This window comes from Notamacropus eugenii, chromosome X (assembly GCF_028372415.1).
Source record: "Notamacropus eugenii isolate mMacEug1 chromosome X, mMacEug1.pri_v2, whole genome shotgun sequence".
Taxonomy (NCBI): domain Eukaryota; kingdom Metazoa; phylum Chordata; class Mammalia; order Diprotodontia; family Macropodidae; genus Notamacropus; species Notamacropus eugenii.
Window position 1 is genome coordinate 92737784 of NC_092879.1, and position 14181 is coordinate 92751964.

The 14181-nt window shown below is 53.8% G+C and overlaps 1 protein-coding gene across 5 annotated transcripts in view; it reads left to right on the forward strand.

Annotated features, from left to right (window-relative positions):
• DRP2 (dystrophin related protein 2) overlaps nucleotides 1–13471 on the forward strand; it is a 52027-nt gene extending 38556 nt beyond the window's left edge. For 2 of the 5 annotated variants that reach the window (XM_072626406.1, XM_072626408.1), the window contains exons 9-23: nucleotides 270–330; nucleotides 608–669; nucleotides 946–1020; nucleotides 1547–1748; nucleotides 1850–1935; nucleotides 3360–3517; nucleotides 3637–3803; nucleotides 4370–4481; nucleotides 6856–6992; nucleotides 7209–7274; nucleotides 7596–7661; nucleotides 8409–8552; nucleotides 9263–9482; nucleotides 10073–10193; nucleotides 10327–10550. In XM_072626406.1, the coding sequence (XP_072482507.1) occupies nucleotides 270–330; nucleotides 608–669; nucleotides 946–1020; nucleotides 1547–1748; nucleotides 1850–1935; nucleotides 3360–3517; nucleotides 3637–3803; nucleotides 4370–4481; nucleotides 6856–6992; nucleotides 7209–7274; nucleotides 7596–7661; nucleotides 8409–8552; nucleotides 9263–9482; nucleotides 10073–10193; nucleotides 10327–10451 (1802 nt within the window). In that variant the 3' untranslated portion in view covers nucleotides 10452–10550. Of the gene's footprint in view, nucleotides 1–269; nucleotides 331–607; nucleotides 670–945; nucleotides 1021–1546; nucleotides 1749–1849; nucleotides 1936–3359; nucleotides 3518–3636; nucleotides 3804–4369; nucleotides 4482–6855; nucleotides 6993–7208; nucleotides 7275–7595; nucleotides 7662–8408; nucleotides 8553–9262; nucleotides 9483–10072; nucleotides 10194–10326 lie in introns of all 5 variants that reach the window. The other 3 variants (XM_072626410.1, XM_072626411.1, XM_072626409.1) reach the window with 3 other exon arrangements.
• The last annotated feature ends 710 nt before the right edge of the window (nucleotides 13472–14181 follow it).

Genomic DNA, 14181 nt, shown 5'->3' on the forward strand with positions numbered 1-14181 from the left:
ACCAGCCAGAAACAGTGTGCCCTAACCCAGTGCTGGGAGCACCAGGGGCTCTCCATTGGCCACCTGAGACAGCCAGCTGTGGATTGTTGTCCATCCTTGGCGCCTCTGTGGCACGTGGGAGGCGGAGGTGTGAATCCAATGCCTTTGTCTCCAGGCAGAGCTTTCTTGTCTCTGCCAAGGCCCCCCAGTTGGCTGCTTGGTGCCCATGGGTGGGAGGGTGGGGGGCACGCAGAGCCAGTTTGCATTCTCTTTCTCTTTTCACTCACCAGGCTCTGTGCAGGTCCCCTGGGAAAGAGCAATTTCACCCAATAAAGTGCCCTACTACATCAAGTGAGTGCGTGTGTGTGTATGTGTGTGTCTCCCTGTATGTGTGTATCTCCCTGTGTGTATGTGTGTGTCTCCCTGTGCTGGCTGCCAGTTCCCTGCTGTCTGCTTTCACCCTCTCCATTTCCCTTCACATTCATCATCAGGGCCCTGGACGCTATTGTAGAAGTTCCTGAATTTCCCCTTGTATGTCCATGTGCACATATGTGTGTAGATGGGGGGAGGGGGAGAACATGTGAGCAAAGCCTGATGTGAATGAGGCTTGGGCCCTTCTGTTTCGTAGCCATCAGGCTCAAACCACGTGCTGGGACCACCCCAAGATGACTGAGTTGTACCAAACGCTGGGTAAGAATATGAATGTGGAGGTGGGAGGCCCCACAGCTGCCTCAGCCCTCAAGGACACCAGGCTTTGGGGAGATCCTTGCCCCTTCCTTCCTCAGTTTCCTATCCAAGCCAAGGGTCATCATTTGGCCCTAGGGATGTTTCTGTATGAAAGGCTCAGAATTGGAGATTTAGAGTCTGCCCTATTCACAACGGCCTTGTCCCCGTCTAAACCATGATGATTTCAACTCTCGTTGTCCTGTGTCTGGCCCCAGAGAGGTCTCTTTTTTCTCTTAATAGCTGACCTGAACAACATCAAATTCTCAGCTTATCGGACAGCTATGAAACTCCGTCGTGTCCAGAAGGCCCTACGCTGTATGTCTCCAGCCCCACCTCCCTTACAGCCTTTGAGCCCCTCCCACTGACTTTCAGTCCACCCTGGTCAGAGTTCACTGGTTTATGGGGGTGGGATTGGTGGAGGGATGAGCCCTGTCCAAAGGCTGGGAGGGGTTTGGCATATGAACCAAAGCCAAAGCCAGAGCTAACATCTTCCTGGCTCCCTTGGGTGGCCAGGAGAGTGGAGGGAAATGCTAGGGCTACATGGCCCTAGGTTGGCCAGGCCTGGTCTCCTAAGGTAGGGCAGAATGAGCTCCTCCCAGCTAGGCTTCTGGGGCTGATATCCATGGATTTAGGAGAAGATACCAATACAAGCGAGGTTGAGGAGAGGGCTTCTTCACCCTGAGGCTCACTGAGACCTAGAGTAGGAGGAGCAGCTTTATAGATGTGGCATACTGGAAGTAGGCAAGGCTTGCATCCACAGTGCTGGGTTCATGCTTAGATGGTTTCTTTTATCTCCTTGCCTCGTCCCTGGACGTCTGATATTGGCATAACTTCCCTGCAGTGGACCTGGTAACTCTGAATACAGCTTTGGAGATCTTCAATGAGCATGAGCTGCAGCCCAGTGAACACGTGATGGATGTGGTCGAGGTCATCCACTGCCTGACGGCCCTGTATGAGCGGCTGGAGGAGGAGAGGGGCATCTTGGTGAACGTGCCTCTGTGTGTGGACATGAGCCTCAACTGGCTTCTCAATGTGTTTGACAGGTAAGCCAGGATGACCCCGTGTGCACCTGGGGAATGGGGCCTCATCGGCACCTAGGGCCCTGCACCCCCAGCACTCAAACTCTTTCTCTTTCATCTCCCAGTGGGCGCAGTGGAAAGATGCGAGCCCTGTCTTTTAAAACTGGCATTGCCTGCTTGTGTGGAACAGAAGTGAAAGAGAAATTTCAGTGTGAGTTCCATTCTGAAAGTGGGAAGAGGGCATGGCGGGCATTGGGCAGACACAGAGGGTTGGTTCCTCAGCTGGTCTTGAGAGCTGCCTTGGAAGGCTGCCAGGGTCTAGACATTGGAGAACATCAGAGACCCAGCCACCCTTTAGGTGCTTCCAGTGGGACTACCGAGGGGGCCTGGCCCAGAGCCCAGTTGGCTTCCAGGGTCAAACCAGTTTGACCCAGATTAAAGCAGATGTGGAGAAGAGGAGGGAGAGACTTTAGCTCTTTCTCTACTGGCCCCCATGTGGTCGATGATGCAGGAAGCTCCCAGTGAGTCCATTATCTTGGAGTTATCTTCTGCTTTATTGGTTGAGTGGATAGAGCATTTGCCTTGAGGTCAGGAAGACCTCAGTTTCAGTCTTGCCTCTCCTACCTCCTGTCAGCTGTATGACCCTGAGCAAGTCATTTACCTTGCTTGAGCTTCAGTTTCCTCATCCGTAAAATGGGGATAAGAACAGGATCCAGGAATTTATGTTTGATTTGATAGATAGTAGGGAGCCAGAGAAGGGTTCTGAGTAAAGGGAGGGCCTCTGTCTAAATGGATTGAAGAGAGAACAGTAGCAGGGGACCAATGAGGAGGCTTCTGTCCTAGTGTGTGTGTGTGGGGGAACCCCAGAATCGCCACCATCCACCCCTGCCTGAAGCCAATCTGTCAGTGTCATGTGCCCTCTGAGTGGCTGCCTAGCCTCAGTGGGAAAGGGAAGTGCCTGCCCCCATTGGAACACCTGTCATTGTTGAGACTGCATCCTCTCTAGTGCTGCTGGAATGGCCTGTAGGCAACCCTCCCTCAGTTCTCTCTTCTCCAGGCACAACACTCCTGGATCCTTTAACCAGTCCTCATACGCCATGGACCCAAAACCCTCCCCCATCATCACCATCTTCTGGGTTTTCTTCAGCTGTGTGTCTGCTAGTACTCCCCTTCCCCTTCCCCCAAATCTCTCACCCTTTCTCTGGTCATCTCTCTCGGGCCTGATTCTGCCCCATCACTCAGGGACAATATGCTGTCAGTGCTTTTGATCATAACTAGGCCAAGTTTTGTACAGGGTTTTGTACCAGGGTGCCAACATTTAGAGGGTGGCTGCTGCATTTCTACTTCTTCAGCAAGAGAAACAATTGAACTTAGTTTCAAGTTAGCAAGACCATTCTAGATGAAGTAAGCCAGCCTTGCCCAGCTCCCTGGCCTGGCAGCCGGAACGCCAGACTCAGTTTTGATCTTTGCTGTCTCCCCTCCATTGCACAGTGCCCCAGGCTCCAAGGCTTTCCCTGAGGTATCTTCTCCCAACACATGACCCCTGACTGAACCCATCTTAAAAAGTGGATCTTTCAGGGCCTCCAGTCACATGGGTGCTGTTTTGCTCTTTCCTCCTGGGTGGTTGTCCTGCAGACCTCTTCAGCCAGGTGGCTACCTCGGGCAGCCAGTGTGACCAGCGTCACCTGGGTGTTCTGCTTCATGAGGCCATCCAGGTGCCTCGCCAGCTGGGAGAAGTGGCAGCCTTTGGGGGGAGCAACGTGGAGCCCAGTGTCCGCAGCTGCTTCCGCTTCGTGAGTACGGGTGGGCTCCTGGGGGTTGGGAAGAGCAAGGCGGGCAGAGTGGGAGCCTCTGGGGGAGGGATCCCCCAAGGCTTACCTTGGGTCTCAGCCCTTCTGTGGCATTTCACCAGAGCACTGGGAAGCCAGTTATCGAAGCTGCTCAGTTTCTGGAGTGGGCCAACCTGGAACCGCAGTCCATGGTGTGGCTGGCCGTGCTGCACCGAGTGACCATCGCAGAGCAGGTGAAGCACCAGACCAAGTGCTCCATCTGCCGGCAGTGCCCCATCAAAGGCTTCAGGTAGGGGCACCTCTCACCTTTCCACCTGGGCAGTGACATCAGCAGGGCGGGCTGTGGGTGGTATCCCCACATACATATGGTGAAACTGAGGCACACAGATCTCTGATTTGCCCCGAATCAGATAGCCAGTAAGTGTCTGAGACAGAGTCGGAAGCCAGGCATCCTGAGGCCTAGTCCAAGGTTATTTCTAGCTCCTCTTTAGCCAGGCCTCAGAGCCAGACAGAAGTTGCAACCAGGCCCAGGATATGACAGGTACACTGGTTGGCAAAACCTATCCCCCACACCAAATGTAGAAATAGGTGCTGGGCACTGCCAAGAAGCCCAGGGGAGCTCCATGTGACTTAGTGAAACCATCATGGCTGCCTTTGGTTTGGCAAGACAGACCCTAAGCTCCTGGAGGGCAGACCCTTTCCCTTTGATCTATGCCCCCAACACCTGGGCCAGTGGCTGGCATATAGTAGGCATTTAAACCCTTGTTGAAGTGAATTGAAGCCTTTGGGAGGCTCTTCTCCAAGGGGCAGGCCCAGGTTCATTACAGCCCTCTTGTCATCCTCCTTTCCCCCAAGGTACCGGAGTCTTAAGCAGTTCAACGTGGACATCTGCCAGACTTGCTTCCTGACAGGCAGGGCCAGTAAAGGAAACAAGCTCCATTACCCCATCATGGAGTATTACACACCGGTAAGGGGGGAAGCCCTGGTGCTACCATCACTGCCCAGCATGCTCAGCCTGCACAGAACTGAGCACAGCCAGGTCCGCTTCGACCTCAGTTCCTTTCAGAGCCCCACTGGCTGCGTGGGCCCCAGGGTGCATTTGGTTTTCGGCTGAAACTCTTCATAGCCCAAACTTGGCACTGCCTCTGGTCCCATCGACAGAATTTCAATGAACTTCTCTCTCTGTTCTGGGCATCCAACTGCTTCTCCCCTCACTCTGACTCATGCTCATGCACACATGTACACACATATGTGCACCCACACACATGCACACGTGCACCCACACACACGCGTGCACATACATACACATACGCAGCTCCCCTTTTCCTTCAGCTTCCTTCATGCCTTTCTTTTCCTATGGATTCTCTGAACTGCAGAATTTCTGAGCTGAAAGGAGGCCCTCAGCCCCCTGAGCTACCTCTCTCCCCAACGTCCTGGACAAGTCATCCAGGCTCTACTTGAAGATTCCTCTCCTTCCCAAGGCAGCCCACTGCACCCTGGGACAGCTGTCATTGCTAAGAAATTTCAAAATCTGCCTCTTTACCACTTCCCCCCATGGCTCCCCTCATTCTACCCTTTGGGGCCAAACAGAAGGAGCAAGGCTGATCACCTTTGACAGGACAGCCTTTCTCTCCGTTCTCCGTTGAACCCTTCCCCATCTTGGCTGCCATCCACTGGACCCTCTTCAGTGGCCTTTGCAAACCTGGTTTGCTCGGGCAGGGGAAGAGTGGAGGGTGCCTTGCTCCTGGCAGCTTTGCCATCCCAGGGCAGCGCTGGTTCATGGTCCTCTCTAGAACCTTCAGATCCTTTTCACACAAGCTGCTATCTGGCCCGGCCACTCCCATCCTGTGCTTGGGGATTGGTTTTTAGCTGAAGTGCAAGGATTTCCATTTGCCCTTATTGACTTCTATTTTGTTCCATTTAGCCCAATGCTCTCGACAGGGCAGCTGGGTGGTGCCATAGTGCATAGAGCACCAGGTTGTGAGTTCAAATCTGACTTCAGACACTAGTTGAGCGCCCCTGGGTGACTCACTTTGTGAGTTCAAATCTGACTTCAGACACTAGTTGAGCGCCCCTGGGTGACTCACTTTGCCCTGTTTATCTCAGTTTGTTCATTGATAAAAAATGGGCTGGGGAAGGAAATGAGAAACTGCTCCAGTATGTTTGCCAAGAAAACCCCACTGCTCCAGTATGTTTGCCAAGAAAACCCCGAAAGGGGTCACAGAGAGGCAGAACAAGTGAGCAACAGCCGCCCGAAGGCTCATTTAGGAGTCTGACTGTCATCCAAGGTGATGTCATCATGTATACTTTTATCTAAGTCACTGACAGAAATCAAACATCATGAGCCCAAACATAGATCCCTGGAGTCCTCCACTGGAGACCTCCTGCCAAGATGACATCAAACCATTGGTGATTATACTTAGAGTCCAGCCATCTAACCAGTTCTGAACCCAACCAACTGGATTGCCATCTAGTCCATATCTTTCCATGTCTCTTTAGGAGCTCTCCAAAAATCTGGATGAACTACATCTACCACATTCCCTTCCTTTCATCTCCTGCCAAGGAAGGCTGGTGCTGGCACTTGGCAATCACCACTTTCTTTTCTAGATGGTCACTAACCATCTCTGCCATGGTCTGGTCTAGGAGTTTCCCTGGCCTAGAGTTTGCCAATTCCATTCTCTCCCTCCTTCTTCAGGCTTGTGGTATCTCTATCTCTCTCCCCTTTTCCTTGCTCCCTCAAACAGAGCTACCACTGCTGGCTGCCAGGCTCAGCCATCTCATATTCTAGCCATTCTTTTGGGAGCTGATGATGGAGCTCAGATGGGTGGATGATCTGGAATCATCAAGAACAGTCAGGCTCCCTCTCATTTGTCTCCTCCTTCCTTACCTTGGGGATGAACTTCTCATTGGCCACTTGTGTTCTCCTCTTTCCATTCCAAAGGGCATTCTTCTTGGCACTGAAAACAGAAGCAATATGAGTTGGGAGTTCTGCCTTCCCTGCAAGGGCAGTCTCAGTCTCCTTCAAACCATCCTCAGAGTCTCAGCATTATGGAGCTACCAGTTTCCTCTCTGGGAACTCCCATGCTCCTTTTGGGCAAGTTGCTCATTAGACCGTCCTCTCTTTGCCTTCCCTTCCTCCAAGTCATCCCAGCATGGAGCCTTAGCAAATGTACAGTTAAATTCTAGTTTGATTCCTCAGCCCCAGAGAGACATGTTGGAGTTTTGAAAAGCTTGGCTTGATCTGTACACATATGTATGGCTTTGGGCTACTGAATGTTCTCCATAAGCCCATGGTCCCTTATTGGCTGCTCTGAGGCGCCTTCAGTTCTGTCTCTCTCCAGACTACTTCGAGTGAGAATGTGAGGGATTTTGCAACAACACTGAAAAACAAATTCCGGTCCAAGCATTATTTCAGCAAACACCCTCAGAGAGGATACCTGCCTGTGCAGTCTGTATTGGAGGCTGACTACAGTGAACCGTGAGTACCTGTTTCCTGAGCCCCAAGGGCCATTGGAGCTAAGGCAGGGTGGCCTTCCTGGCCCCCAGGGACAGTGGACCCCATTGTACTAACTCAGGGAGTATTCTGGGAGGGTACTGGGACTATGTCCTGGCCATGGGAAGGAAGTGGTTTGGGGGCAGGGGACCGGGATAAAGAGAGGCATCCAGGTGCTGACTTCTGGCTGCCTTCTCCCAGGCCTGCCTCCTCCCCGATGTTACCACACTCAGATACACACTCCCGCATCGAACACTTTGCCAGCAGGTACCAGAGTGGGCACCACCAGCCCAGGGGGGGGGGGGGGAGGAGAATGGAGGGGGAACGTATAAGGAAACTAGGGAAGGTGGATCTAGCCAGACAAGGCCTCACATAGGCCCATACCCTGGCTCACCCCATAACGTGGGAGAGCTTTGTCCTAACAATGGAGTAAGCCCTAGTGAGAAAATACCAGGTCTCATTCCTGGGTGAATTAAGACCAGCTAGTCAGGGGAAGCATGGAATCCAAACTCTGTTGTGAAGGCTGGGTTCTTGGGAGAAGGCGACCCCTTCTTGTGCCTTACTTCTGTTTCTGCTTCTTTGCCCCAGGCTCGCTGAGATGGAAAGTCAGAACTGTTCCTTCTTTAATGATAGCCTGTCCCCTGATGACAGCATGTGAGTCCCCATAGACAGCATGTCCTAGGGACTTCCTGCCTTCACCCTTGGGAGAGGTGGGCCTTGGGTGGGCAAGGCCCCCCTTTTAAGTATGATGTCAAGTGAGGAGCATGGTTGAGCTCAGGAGCATCTCCCTGTTCTCCCATCTTCACCACTTCCCTCCACAGCACTCTGCCTGTGGTCCCAGTGGCCTCCTGTTCTAGGCTTTCTAGGCTTCTGTTCTTCCAGGCCCATTTCTGGAGAAGGGAAGGATTCTCGTGCAGAGGAATGGAAACACCTGATCTTAGAAAGTTTCTCCCAAAGACCCCGGTGCCCCCCCCGCCAGTCTGTGGGAATATCCGATATTGACTCCTGCCCAGAGGGGTCCCATGAGGAAAAGCAATCTCAGGTCCAGGGTCAGTCTGACTTGGACTGCAAACAAAGTATCACAGCCACCTTACAGAGGGGGAAGGAAGGCACAGGAAAGGAAGGCGTCATGCTCATGACCATCCAGTGAACTACAGGGAGAACCCAGGAGTCCCAAGAGCCAAGCCTTTTCCCCAGTCCTCAGCTCTAGGATTCCCACACCCACATCAGCCCTCCTCTCCTGGCAAAGCCTGGATACATAGAACCTCCTCTCTTCCTATGTGACTATAGTAAGGGCTCCCCTGACCCCCGAGGAGAGCTGTCAGCCAGGAGCCCTCCATCAGGCATTTCCCTGCCTAGTAGATGATGCCTTCTGCTTCCTTGTCCCCTGTGCCATGGCAGAGATGAAGATCAGTATTTGCTGAGGCACTCCAGCCCCATTACAGACCGGGAGCCAAACTTTGGGCAGCAAGCCCACAACACCATGGTCGCCGATGACAAGGGAGAGCTGGAGAAGATCCTGGCCCACCTGGAGGATGAGAACCGGTGGGTGTGTGCTTGGGGCTGAGACAGGCTGACAAGAGGGTCCCAATATAGACTGAGGAGCAGCAGTGAGGCCTACGCTAGGGTCACTGGAGTCCCTGGAGATGAGGCCTTTAAGAGAGGATGTCAGCTTGGGTCATCTGGGAAGAAGACAGGAATCAGGCTGTATATGCCAATAGGTAGATTATTGGAACTGGGGCCGGGATGGGAGCAGGCCCAAAGCCAGGCCCTCCACTGTGACCGACAGATAATGTGTGTGCCAGCTGGACAGCCCTGCCAGTGGGAGTCTCCCTCTCCCTGCTGACCAAGCACCGAGGTTCAGACTCGTGAAGGCCAGATGAGGGTAGAGAGAAGGGCTATAATCACCCTCCAAATGGCTCACTGGTTTGCAAATGGGCTGCATTTCTATGCATAGCGTTTATGGTCCAAAAGTGGTGCCGGAAAGTCAGGAGGCATTTGTTCTGTAAAATGTGGGCTTTCATCCTACTGAGGTTGGGGGAAGGGCGAGGATTGCTGTGTTCTAGATGTGCAAATACAGTCAACAAGAAGCAGGGGAGGGGGGCCTGCACCTTGGACAAGCCTGACCCAAGCTCCTCTCCATGGCAGACCTCCCAGCCTGGCCTGGGCAGCTGGCATGGGACTCAGGTGCCACCTGGCTCCTCAGCCAAGGTCCCTGCTTGGGCCTTGGACCTTAGGCCGCATGTCTCTGGCAGGATCCTCCAAGGGGAGCTACGACGCCTGAAGTGGCAGCACGAGGAGGCTGCTGAGGGGCCCCCCGATGCGGCCCAGGACCCCCGCAACGAGGAGCTCTTGGCTGAAGCTAGGCTTCTTCGGCAGCACAAGAGCCGCCTGGAAACACGCATGCAGATTCTGGAGGACCACAACAGGCAGCTGGAGTCCCAGCTGCTGCGCCTAAGGGAGCTGCTGCTACAGGTGAGGATGCCCTGGCCTAGTGGCAGAGAACCCCTCTGAAGCAGCTGAAATGCCCTAAGGCTGAACGGCCCCCCACTGGAACCTGACTGCACCCCTTAATGTTCTATCTGATCCAGTCTGGCATGGAGGCCCCATCGTCCATTAACAACAAATGCTTAGGGGCCCATGGGAATCTATGTGCTGTAGGTTAGCAATTGCCCACAAACTGCCAAAAGCCGTGGGCTGTGGGGCTGGTGCTTAGAAATGTGGTGTTCTGCCCAGTGTGACTTAACTTTTGGTCTCCTCCAGGAATTGGCTGGCATGGAGGTGTAGAGAGCATCCAGTCAGGGGGAGGTGCTGAACTAAGGTCTAAAATAATGCCACACACTGGAGGGCAGCTGCTTTTCTCCTGTCTGTATTCCCAGCATCAAAGTCAGTGACTGGCACATAGTAGTGCTCTTTCATTGAAATCCTAAGACAGTGTAGGGACAACATTCCTGGCCTGATGTGTCCCAAAGGAGATAGGATGCTAAAAGAAGGTGGAATTGGCAGCTAGTGACAGTGCCCAGCAAAGAGGGACAGCAGTGTCACTTCCTCCGCCCTTTTCATAGCCACCCCCTGAATCAGAAGGCAATGGGTCTGGGGGCTCCTCGCTGACTTCTTCCCCGCAGCAGTCAGAGGGCAGTCATGCCCGGGAGAAGGAGCATACCACCCCGGACACTGAGGCTGCAGGTAAGCTGCTCCTCCCTCTCCGGGCCACGTCCTTTTGCCGGGGGCTCAGGCCTAGCCTGGCTGGGTTGAAAAGCCTCCATCCATTTTTTTGGTACCTGGTGCGTAAGCTGGCTGCTTCCCCTCTCCACTCTAGATGACGTGGGGCAGAAAAGCCAGGATGTCAGCCTGTGCTTGGAGGACATCATGGAGAAACTACGCCATGCATTCCCTAATGTCCGAAGCCCAGACATGCCTGCCAACACTCTACTGGCTTCCTGATGTGTCCCAACGTTCATCCCATATTCTGGATCCCTCTCCGGGCTCTGGCCAGAAGCCCCCATCCCTGCCCCAGCCAGGCCCATCCTGTCACCACTAGTCCTTCCCATTTACTCATCCCCCACTGGATTTGAAGGCTTCAGGCAGCAGCAGGGACTTGAGGTGGGAGAAGCTGGAGGGGGTTGAGGGGGAGACAAGGGGAGCCAGCAAAGGAGCCTACTGATCCTCAAGCTAGCAGCCGGCTTCCTCTCCCCAGTAAGGTGGTACTTCGGGGCTATGGACAGGGCTTGTTCTGTTCCTACCTTCCCTTTAGACCACAGGAGGTGGGTGGCCCAGCACCTGCCCAGCTCCAGGTCCACGTGGACACAACCCCATGCCCTCCCCAGACAGTCTGATGCAGAATGCTGCTCAGCATTGATGGTTTGCTGCCTGGAACACCTTCCTTCCTCTATCCCACCCTTCCTGCCCCCTCACTTCGTAGGATGGTGCCCTAGTCAGGCTTTCAGACTAGACTTCCTTGTTCCACTAACTCTTCAGTGCCACGCTGGTGGCCACATGCTCCTTCTGGGCACTCCCAGATGATGGGAGGTAGAGTGCTCTCTAAAGCCGGGGGCTCCTTCCGCCTTTGGGAGGGAAGGGAGCCCTGACTTTTGCTGGCTCCTAACACCACCTAACATTTGGGCCACATTTGGGAAAACGGAAGCAACACTAATGTATGTTCCCTCCCCCTTCTATTTCCTCAAGGCCTCAGCGTCCTGGGTGATTGGTCAGCAATGCCCTGGGAAACCTAGCTGAGGACAGCTGCTTGCTTTCCTCTGGCCCCCACAAGTCCTGGAGATTTGCCCACTAGTTTCTCCTGTAGGATCAGGGGTGGCAGCAGCAGGCCAGATCTTCGAAAGGGCTTTGTCCCTGCCACCTCCTTAGGGCAATAGTTAGAAAGGTGACCCCCATGCCAGCCTGCCAGCCTGGCCTCTAAAGACTTTTTGGAGGAAGAAGCCATTTCAGGGACATTGTGACTGGACCCAGTGCTTCCCTGGGGCTCCTTCTATCCCCCCTCCCAGGGTGAGGCAGGCAGCCACTCAGATGCCCACAGCCCAGCAGGGGCACCCATTGTGGCCTCAGAGGTTCAACTGCTTTTCCAGAGCATCCTGAGATGCCAGAAGGGCTTTCCTGTGCATAGATCCTTGTTTGATTCTCTTCTAATGCCAGCTGAACTAAGCTCCCTGGGCACATGGCATGGGCATGGCACATGCCCCAGAGGCAGGCCTGAGTAGGCTGGGGGCTCTGGGCCTCTGACCCAAGCTTTATATTGGACAGCATCCCCTCCCTCCATAGCATTAGGCCCATGTATCACTGCTCTGTGCATCAGTGTTCTCCTGGCCTCACGCACACATTAAATTCGATACCTTGGGAAGCACTCATGTTCTGCCTTGCTCTGTCAGGGCCAGCCTTTGGCTGGGTGGGGAGAAGTGACCACATCCCGAGCTGTTCCCTCAGGGGGATTTTGTCCAGGTTTGCCGCAGGCCATTGTGGGACCCAGTCTCTGGGGCCTGTGGCCAAAGTCCCTTAGTTACCCCTGGGACTGGTTCCAGGGCCTCAGACCAAATCAAAGTTCTGACCTGTCCTGGCTCCCCAAGTGTACCAGAGAGGGAACTGAAGGTCTTGGCTACAGTGACCATGGATTCTGCTTCTCCCCGTCCCCTCCAACTCCTAGGCAAGGCAACATAGCTGAGCCTTCAGCCCCTTCTCCTTACAAGGCCTTGCTTGGCCTCCCAAAAGAAGCAGAGGCTGTCTTCCCCTTTGGGTGGCCGTAAGACAGGTTGGTGGCTAGGAGACGAAGAGAATGTCTGCATCTGCTGCAGTGAAGGTGGGGTAGCAAGCTGGGTGTGGGAGGCCCAGTGGCCACCATCATAGTTGTTTGGTGCCATCAAATGCCCAGACCTCAGACGTCCTGGCACAAGGTCACACCACAAAGCCAGGGAAACTTGGCACTGGCCACAAATAGGGCACAAATTGTCAAAAGGTGCCAGGGGGATCAGACAGGGTGAGCTGAGGGTCTTCCTGGGGGCCTGAGGAGCTATTGGATTGAAATGGGGGAACTTGCTTATTGTTAGGATAGCTATGCTTTCCCAAGTTTTTCACTAGGAACACTGTGGAAGGCTCCCCCAGGTCCAAGACCACAGGCACCCGCCTCCAACAGAGAGTGAGCCAGCCTGGCAGGTGGGGATGGGGACTTGGCTATAGCAGGTGTGTGGACTACAGAAGCAGAGTGGGGGATCACTAAGCCTCTGTGGGCATACCCGAGACAGGTGTGGTGCTGTTAGCAGAGTGTTGGGGTAAATGAGCCCTGGGGATCCTTGAAATGAGCTGGGTGTTGTCAAAGCATCTGTTGTGTATTCGGTTTGATATTGGTGAATTTCTTGTCATGTATACAAGTGGTTGGGTGAGGGTGTTGCTAGCAGCCTAGAGAAGGTCTTTTCATTTGTGGGGTTCGTGTAGCTATAGGGGGCACGAGTTGGCTGGTGATAAGTTAGGACTGATGGAGGGTTTGCTGTGGTGGGTTTGGGGATGGCCAGTGGAGAAGTGGGTCCACAGGCAGGGAGATGGACAGGCTCTGCCCACCTCAGACCAAGAGCTGGCATTGCATCCTCCTTCCCCGAAGGGATGTCAGTCAGGCAAAGGGCAGGCCTCGGAGGACCAGGGCAGTGTGCAACAGGCAGAGCCAGCACCTTTCACCAATGGCCGAGGCCCAGCTCTGGGAACTCACTTGGGCCAAACAAATCTTCATAAGGGCATGCCGGGTCTTGACCTGGGGTGGCGGAGCCTTCCTTCCTTGGGCCAACCCTATGACAACAACAAGTGGCTGTGGCAGGGCCAGGAGCCATTCCCTGGAGGAGGGGGAGGGTTGATGGGGGAGGGGCTGGGGCAAACTGGCTTCCTTGGGTCACCACTCACCGTGGTGCTGTTTCCTCTTCTCTCTAATTCTGCTTTGGAAAGAATAAATTTGTACTTGTATGCTTCCACTCTTCCTCACGACTCTCCTTGGTGCCGGCAACCTCATTCCCATGCACTCCTCCTTCCCAAAGGGGCGGAGAAGCACCGATCGGTTCTTTCGAGTCTCATCCTCCTACCCCACTGCACCGAAGGCCCCGGGGGCCAGGGAGATGAGTGTTGTCTCCACTATCAAACCAAAGTGAGTCTTGAGGCTCAGCTTTTCTTGTGCCTTGGACTCCTCTGTTAAATGGACAGTTTTGTGTTCCTTTTTTCCATCTTTCCAAAAATCCCTTTTTTCTTTATCGTCACTAACATTTTCATTTCTATTGCTCCCAACTTTCCCTCAAGCTGGAGACATTTTTCTGAACTTAAGATATATTTAAAGGGGTGGAAAACAACTTGGATCTCGAGACATAAGGCCTTTGTGGGGCAGAGCCCCGGGACACTGGGAGGCTGTTTCTGGGGTAGTCGTTGCCAGAAGGGGAGTGGGACTCCCCTAAGGTGCTGGGGGGAGGGTCACCATCTGGAAATTTCCTATTTAAAAAAATCCTTCTTGCTAAACTCAGATGCTTTTATCTTCTTAAGGACTGCATGGGCTCTTAGCCCCTTAATTTCAGCACCCTAGGACAGAGCTTTGGTGCCACCCCAGTTACAGCTTTATCCTGCTGATCTTGATTTGGGAGAAGGGATCAAAGAGATTACAAGAACAATCCTGTAGCTTTCACTTCAGCTCAGGGCC